General features: G+C 55.3%; 1 protein-coding gene across 1 annotated transcript; it reads right to left on the bottom strand.

Annotated features, from left to right (window-relative positions):
* Nucleotides 1–278: 278 nt before the first annotated feature.
* GLUL (glutamate-ammonia ligase) lies at nt 279–6,821 on the bottom strand. Its single transcript, XM_053950384.1, has 7 exons — nt 6,716–6,821; nt 5,471–5,661; nt 4,127–4,288; nt 3,729–3,875; nt 3,206–3,333; nt 2,849–3,048; nt 279–1,975 (listed from the first exon to the last, which is right to left on the bottom strand). The coding sequence occupies exons 2-7, from the start codon at nt 5,634–5,636 to the stop codon at nt 1,657–1,659; spliced, it is 1,122 nt and encodes a 373-aa protein (XP_053806359.1). The 5' UTR covers nt 5,637–5,661; nt 6,716–6,821; the 3' UTR covers nt 279–1,656.
* Between the last annotated feature and the right edge of the window lie 1,252 nt (nt 6,822–8,073).

The raw sequence follows: 8,073 nt of genomic DNA, 5'->3' as shown, positions 1-8,073 counted from the left end.
CCCTCCCTATAGACACTCACAAGCCCAGGCCCTTTCCCATCCCAAAAGAATCCCATTCAAGCCAGAGCTGAACCATCTCTCACCACGGAACCAACCACTGCTGACAAATTCCCATTTTCTGGAGAGCACACATGGATTGAAAGACCCCTGACCCCTCCAAAAAAAAAAAAAAACAAAAAACCCTACAAATGAAAAGCCACATCTACCCACTATCAGAGTCAAAATCCTTTCAAATGATGAAGGCAACACACATACAAAAAGAGGCTGCAGAGGTCAGATTGAAGGTTTTGTTCTTTTTTTTTTTTATTACAAAAAAAAAAAAAAAAAAAAAACCAAACCTATTCAGAAGAAGTCCAAATGCAACGGAATATAACTGGCAGCATCTAAGATACCCAAGTGTAAAATCCCGGAACGTCTGAACCCCCCAGCAGCAGCTGGGAGTGCCAGGCCTGGCTGGGAGGGACAGGTGGCCTCTCCCTTTCCTTCTCCTAGCCCCCATCATCCTGGCTGGATGGCAGGCAGCCTGAGAGAGCCAGGACACAACAGTGGCATCAGCAGTCTCTGTAAAACCATTCAGTCAGAGAAACTAAAAACATTATGAAAAAAAAAATCTAAAACTTCTCTTTGTTTTTTTTCTTTTTTGTTTTTTTTTTAACCTTTATCCAAAGCCCTGCTTTAGTGACATGCTAGCCCTGCTGGACAGGTGACACAGCCACAGCTCTGTCCAGAACACTGTTGACCAGTCAACTCTTGGTTCAGGACACCTTCCTCCCACTGCGAGTGTGTCATGGCCACCTGAATTACAGTAACATATGCTTCTGCAGGCTTCCTGCTCTGGGAACCCTCTCCTGCAAGCTCCACTCTATGCTGGAAGAAATCTCATCCCAGTGTCCCTCCGAGCTCACCCTCAGTCCCACCTGCATCCGACTGCATCCGCAAGAGCTCTGCCCGCTCCAGCTGGATGAGGCGCTGGAACGGTATCTCTTCAAGAAAGAAACGCTTTCATATATAATTTTTTTTTTTTTTGCTGTTTTTATATTTAAATACAAAAATACTACTTCACTCTGTGTTATGAGCCAGAGATGGGTTGACTTCCAGTGACAGAACCAAGAGTTCTCCTCAATGCCAGAAGATTCCCAGAAACCTCAGAGTGGCCGGAGGGCGACGATGTCCCTGTCATGTCCCCATATAGGCAGGAGCACACGCACAGCTCCCATCACCACAGCTCCCATCTTCCCTTCTCCACAGAGAGGCACCAACCTCAGACAGCCATCAGTCTGCAGAGAGCCAGCAGCGGGGCTGGCCCCCCAAATGTGGCTCTGTTTTAAGCTTTCTCCTCTCCTATAGGCTTTCTGCATGTGCCGTCTGTCCCTGGAAGCCACTGGATCCCATTGGATGTACACATGAATTAGACAAAAAAAATAAAACAGTGGTTAAAAGTTCTCTAACACCCCGTCCTCCTCTTGTCTTCTGAAGAGTCAACGACAAACAGACATGGATAAAACTAAACCTGCCCTCCTCCCCACCTCAAGACAACAAGAGTTACTGAGACACGAAACATGTTATCTTGTACCCTCGGGATTACAGCTAGAAGGGAACTTTAGGGGCGCGGGGAGCGCGGGGGGGAGGCGGCGGTGTCCGCGGGGCGCAGTCTGCTTAGTTCTTGTACTCAAAAGGCTCGTCCCCGGTTTCGTTGAGGAGACACGTGCGGACCAGGGCCTCTGTCACGGCGTAGGGGTCGCAGTTGGCGGAGGGCCGGCGGTCCTCGAAGTAGCCCTTCTTCTCGTGGCCCACGTTGCGCGGGATGCGGATGCTGGCACCGCGGTTGGCCACGCCGGCCGAGAACTCGTTGATGTTGGACGTCTCATGGAAGCCCGTCAGGCGCCTGGCATTGTCCAGCCCCCCCTTGGGGTCATAGGCACGGATGTGGTACTGGTGCCGCTTGCTCAGCTTCTCGATGGCCTCCTCGATGTGCCTGCAGAGGGAGGGAGGGACAGCGGTGGCACAGTGAGGGACGGGACGAGCTGAACGCCTCTGGACTGTCGTGTCAAAGTGACAACGAGATTAATGGCCGTCCCCAAGGCACTTTGTGACGATGCCTTGTGCCCCACGGCCCGCTTGGCTGTTCATCCCAACACAGGGTTTCTCTCCGCTCCTGCTGCTGACCCAGAAAAAGGGTCCTCGTGGCCCCAAGTCCCGCAGGCTTCCTAGGGAATGCCATCTGTGAGACACCACCAGTTAAAGTTCCCACTTCCACCTGCTCTCGGAGGGGAGAGCTCTCAACATTGGTGTTTCTATTCATGAAGCTCACAGTCATGGGCTGTCCTGTTATCTCAGGGCAGCACTAAGATTAAGGCAAGAAAACAGAGCTGCCAGGATGGATCCCTCCACACAGGGTCCCTGAGTGCACTCAACACAGCAGTCCTGTGCAGGAACTCACAGTTTGCATTTTTAGGATGTTCATCTTTTAAGAAAACATGGCAGCCTTGCCCAGATGAAGCAAATGGTCTTTCTCTTTCATCATGGCTATAAAAACATAATTTAAAAAGCCCTGTGCTGAGTTGGTTTGTTTGTTTGTTCCCACCACTGGGAGGTCAGGAGCTGGACAGGCTGTTAGGGATAGCTGCATCCTGTACTTCCAGCAGCACTGTACTGCTGGCTGAATTGCCCAACAAGCATCAAGACAATAATGTGTCATTATAAAAAAAAATACATACTAAGAAAAAAAGAAACCACAAAAACAAAACGACCAAAAAAACCCTATCCAGAAGACTCAGATGTCACGCCAAGCACCAAACTCCCTTGTCATCCAAAATCCTGCTGCCCAGTAAACAACCCAAACACTTACTTGAGACCTCCTTCTTCCCTCATGCTCTTGGTGCTGAAGTTGGTGTGGCAGCCAGCACCGTTCCAGTTCCCAGGGATGGGTTTGGGATCGAAGGACACCACGACCCCGAAGTCCTCGCACACCCGGTGCAGGATGAAGCGCGCGATCCAGAGGTGATCCCCCATCTCAATCCCTTCGCATGGTCCCACCTGGAACTCCCACTGCAAGGAGGAGGTGTCAGGGGCTCAGTGGGGTGGAGACAGGCACCTCCCACCCCCTGATGCCAGGCACAGCCACACAGCTCAGAGCAGGCAGACGCAGCTCCCGCTGCCTGGGGTTTTTCCACGCTACTCTCGCTCCATGCGGCGTCTTAGTTACCTGGGCTGGCATCACTTCTGCGTTGGTTCCTCCGATTTTCACGCCGGCATAAAGGCACGCTCGGTAGTGGGCCTCCACAATGTCCCTGCCATAGGCTTTGTCTGCCCCTACACCGCAGTAATACGGACCTGCAACAGCACAGGGAAACATCAGCCTCCACAGGGAAAAATGCTGGCATCCAGTGGAGACCCAGCATGTACAGAGAACTCTTCGGAAGCCCCAGGATGTGTTTTTCATGGAAGAACTAGCAGGGTAGAACACTGATGGAGAGCGAGTTCCCCCGGAGTTTAAGTCTGCCCCTGAGTTTAAGTCCTCTGCAAACCCAGCAGCAAATTTGGATGTGGCCAATCCCCACCTGAGCCTTTCTGCAACAAATTTAATCTTGTGATTAGTTTTTGCCAATATTCCACTTTATACCGTCCACCTTCAGTCCTAGGAACACCTTGGATCCCTCAACTTGCCTGAAGCTGTGCCACACAGAGTTCAAACACTCCTGACTTGGTCCAGGCTCCCAAAAGATTACCTTGGGGTCCAGGGAAGCCATTGGAAGGCCAGCCAAAGGGATGTCCGTCTGTCCCCAGAAGAGTGTACTCCTGCTCCATCCCAAACCAGGGGTGCTGGTTGGACACCATGTCCATAATCCTCCTGCAGGTGTGCCGGAGGTTTGACTCTGGAATGGAAAAGCGACACGAGTGATGCCACCTCCACTCCCCATTTCCACTTATTTTACAGTTTGAGTCTCAGCAGTGTTGAAGAATCCCAAGCCCAGCCCTTTGTCCATCACCAGCACTTTGTTTGCCCTCTACTTTCAAGTTATTTCTGTGTCATGCTAAGGGCACAGACAGCACTGGGCAGGTCTCCCATTCCCCTTCCCGGGAACACCACCTCCACCAGGAGAAGGGAGAAGGTCCGTTCATTCACCTGCAGACTGGCGGTTGTATTTGAAGACCTCACAGAGAACGAGTTTGTTGGGGTCCTTGCGGAAAGGGTCCCGAAACATGGCAGCAGGCCGCAGGTACATGTCACTGTTGGAGCCTTCGGACTGGTAGGTGCTGGAGCCATCGAAATTCCACTCGGGGAGATCTGGAGCAAAGAGAGGAACCAGCCACAGTGACCCAGGGTGCCAGGATGGGCTCCCTGCTGCCCTCCAGTAAGACAGAGGTGAAGATGCTCATAGAGAATAGGTTTAGTCCCAGCTCAGCTGATTTTGTTGCAAGTGGGGGAAGCAAAAAAAGAAAAAAAAAACCAAAATCCAAAACAAGCAAAGAAAAAAAAAAAATCACAAGAGTGCAAGTCTCCAGCCACCCTGGAAAATAACAAGTTGCTGGGCTGCTGGCCAAGCCCGAGTGAACAGAGTAGCACTGAGGACACTTCCCATGTCACAACAACTACAGGGATGAGCAAAGCACCCAGTCCCCTCGGCTGGGAGAGGGCAGACCACGAGCCACCTTCCAGCTGTGGGAGTGAGGGGAGCCATGGAACACCCTCAATCAGGCCTTAAGAAGGTGGGAAGGCAAATCATAGAGAGGTGAAATCTCATATGGAAGGGGAGTGTGGCCCCTTGCCCACCCCTCCATCCTGAGCACTGCCCTCCAGGTCAAAGCCCAGAACTCCACCCGGGCAATGTTATCTCCTCCATATCCCAGGGGGAAAGAGGGAGGAGGGGAAGCACAAAGATTTCAAAGGAGCTCTGCCAACCACTCCCTCAGAGGGAAAAGGGGAAAGGAGAGAGGGGAAAAAAAAAAAAAAAAAAAAAAAGAAAGAAAAAAGATAATTCTGCTCAGTCACACACAGTATTTTCATTTCATAACTGCCTCCAGCCAGCTCCATGGCAACCTGGGGAAAATCCTAATGCTATTATTGTGTAAGCTGGGACTGTTTGTTCTGAGGGACACAAGCTCTTAATTACACCGGATAGCTCCATTCTTTCCCCTGCACTTTCTTCTGCCAAACTACTTCCGGCCAAAACGAGTACTCAAGAGTCAATGGGCAGCTGAGCCCCTGCCAACAGCCCCCAGCCCCTGCCAACAGCCCCTCCACGGTGGGGACAGCACCAAGGACAGGCTCCCAGCCCCAGGCATCTCCCCGAAACTCCACATCTGGAGAGCTGGGAACGTTCCCCTGCGGCATCTGGGGAACGAGGTAACTGGAAGGGTGCGAGGAGGAATGTCTTCCCTAAAAACCATCCTTCTGCCACAGGAAGAGAGAAATGGCATCCTTCCTCCACCCAGTGAGGGGCTACGAGTGCTGCACCTGCCCTCTCACCTTCCAGGCTCTTGGGCTCATGGTCCAGCGTGCGGGTTTTGCAGCGGAGGTGCTCCCCTGTGCCATCGATCCAGATGTACATGGCCTGGACCTTCTCCCCCTGTGGCAGCTTCATGTACATGTGCTTGATGGCTTTGCTCAGGTGGGAGCTCGCTGAGGTGGCCATGGCTGCAGTCCTGATGAGGGGGTTCCTGCAGGGGGGAATCACAAACAGCCCCAGCTGTGAGCCCTTTCCTGCGTGCCCACATTTTTCAGCCCCCCTTCTCCACCCAAGGCCAGGGAGGAGCACGGGACAGCTCGGCCGCAGGGCTGGCTGCCATCTCCAGTGGTTCCCTGTCATTCCTCAGGGAGAACACAGCAGCTCAGAAACCCTTCATTAATACCCAAACTCCTGCTAATAAACCAGAGCAACAGACTTCCAAAGGGCTCTTTAGCCCCACATGAACTTTTCACCTCTACACTCCGCTCAAGAGCAAGGCTAATGCAAGGAAAGCTTAGCTGGGGCTTTCTTAATAAATCTGCATCATCGAGGAGGGCTTTTCTGCCCCAGCTGCATTCTCAGCCCGGCTGACGTTATCCAAGCCCGGTCCCAGGGCAGCAGGAAAAGCAACAGGCGGCACACGCAGCCCTGAGCACCCCAGGCAGCAATGGGGAGGCGGAGTGGCCTGGAACTAGAGGGTGGGAGCTGCAGCATCCCCAGAGTCCTGCGAGCCGGGCTCCTAACGCCAGCCATCCCACTCGTGTCCGACCCACAGCACCGGGTGTTTTCCAGGAGGCTTGGAAATGCCAACAGTTTGGAAACGCGGACTGACTTGGGAAGTCGCTCCAACATCCCGTTGTCCTGCGGGAGGGCTCGGGATGAGCCGTCCCCAGCCCACCCCGCCGCGGCTCCCACCGCCCCGCTGCCCTGCCAGAAGCATCTCCCGCGCGTGCACCTCCAGGGAGCAGCTGAGGAGCTTCGTGGGGGTAAAAAAAAAAACAAACAAACAAAAAAAAAAAAAAACCAAACAAAAAAAACAAACAAAAAAGCCCCCACAAAAACTGCAAAGGGAATGTTTTCAACAGAAAACTCAAGCTGCCACTTCCTCTCCCCCCTCGCCCCATCCTCCCCTTCCCCCAGAGGAGGAATTTTCCCTTGGAAGATCTGCCCGCCGGGCACCCCGGGGCTGCCTCCCCGGCCCTGCCGTCCCCGGGGGGCTGCGGGCAGCGGCACCCCCGTGTCCCTGCGTCCCCCCGGGCCGGTACCTGGGCTCGGCGGCGGCTGCGGGCGGGCGCGGAGCTCCCACGCTCGGCTCCCGGGGCCGCGCCCGCCGCCCCTTTATGGCGGAGCAGCGCCGGCCCCGCCGCACGGATTGGGCAGCGGGGCGGGACGGGAGGGACACGGGAGGGGGGACAGGGCCACCACCCCGCCTCCTTCCTCCTCCTCCTCCTCCTCCTCCGCCCGCTCCGGCGGCATCGCGGCCCGGCCGCCCCCGGCAAAGGGGCGCTCGGGTAGAAGGGGCGGGTGCGTGCGGAAAACTCAGGGAAGAGCGGGCAGAAGGTTGGGAGGGAGAGGTTGGGTGGGTTTGGGGTCTTTTTAACAACGCTCCCGACCGGAAAAACAACCTCTCGTCTCTTGGGCAGGCGGGAGCGGATCCGGTGCTCTCGGCAGCGTTTACATTAGCCTGCCTTGGCATGGCTCGCTGGGATGGAAACCGGCCGCCCCGGGAAAACGGGGGGAGAGAGGAAGGCACCGGAGCTACACCGAGCCCCGGGCACAGGCTTTGGCTTGGTGCCCACTCTTGGGAGGGGGACAAAAGCCTCGGTGCCCCCCTTTTCCTTGGAGCAGGTCACAGCCTCCAGCACCTGGATTTGCAGAGCCTCGCTGCAAGGATCGCTCACCGTCACTCGAGGGGGGGAGAAATCCCCCAGCCCCAGCACGAAAGCACCCAGCAAACCGCAGGCAGTGCCCAGTATTTTTCCACAATGTCCGGGTCTCCACCCCACCGGGTCGCTTGTTCCAACTCCTGCAGCTCAGCACAAGTCCCAGCCCGGATCCAAGGGGCAGGAGAGCCACGGCAGGAGGAGCAGACAGAGCTGCCACCCCTGTGTGCACACGGCAAGGGCACACGCAGGTCCCAGGGCGAGCACACGCCACCCACATGCCTGCCACGGAGCCACAGGATCCTGCTCTGCCCCGTGCCAGCCTCGAGGCACCAAAACTGCCATTCCTCGAGAAGCTGGAGCCTCTTGCCCATCACTGGCCAACACAGCCACCCTGCCGCAGACATGGCCACTGTACAGCCATAGTCCAGAGGGAAAGTGGCCAGGGAGAGCTGGATCCTCGGGCGGGAGGAGGTGGGGAAGTGCTGGCCAAAACCAGGCTTTGATTTATCGCCCATCTCAAGAGCCAGATCCCCACCCTCCCTGCGGGGACAATTTGGCTCAATCCTCACCAGCACCTTGGAGCAGCCATCAGTGTGTGGCAATCCCCCGAGGCTGTCCAGAACAAGGTGAAATTCAGGGGCTTTTCTCCTGGAATTGCTTGGGCAAGGCAGAGCCACCGAGTATTGCAACAGCCTCCCCTCAGCACTCCAGAAAGTGCCGCCTGCCAGCAGCCCAGC

Source organism: Vidua chalybeata, chromosome 9 (genome assembly GCF_026979565.1).
Source record: "Vidua chalybeata isolate OUT-0048 chromosome 9, bVidCha1 merged haplotype, whole genome shotgun sequence".
Classification (NCBI taxonomy): Eukaryota; Metazoa; Chordata; class Aves; order Passeriformes; family Viduidae; genus Vidua; species Vidua chalybeata.
This window is presented reverse-complemented; position numbering and strand designations above follow the sequence as displayed.

Excerpts from the sequence above, each read along its gene's own strand:
- GLUL (XM_053950384.1), bottom strand. The coding sequence starts at position 5,636 with ATGGCCACCTCAGCGAGCTCCCACCTGAGCAAAGCCATCAAGCACATG. Across the intron at positions 3,876-4,126 it reads ATACAACCGCCAGTCTGCAG|AGTCAAACCTCCGGCACACC; the intron begins GTGAATGAACGG and ends TTTCCATTCCAG. Across the intron at positions 3,334-3,728 it reads TGGCTTCCCTGGACCCCAAG|GTCCGTATTACTGCGGTGTA; the intron begins GTAATCTTTTGG and ends GTGCTGTTGCAG.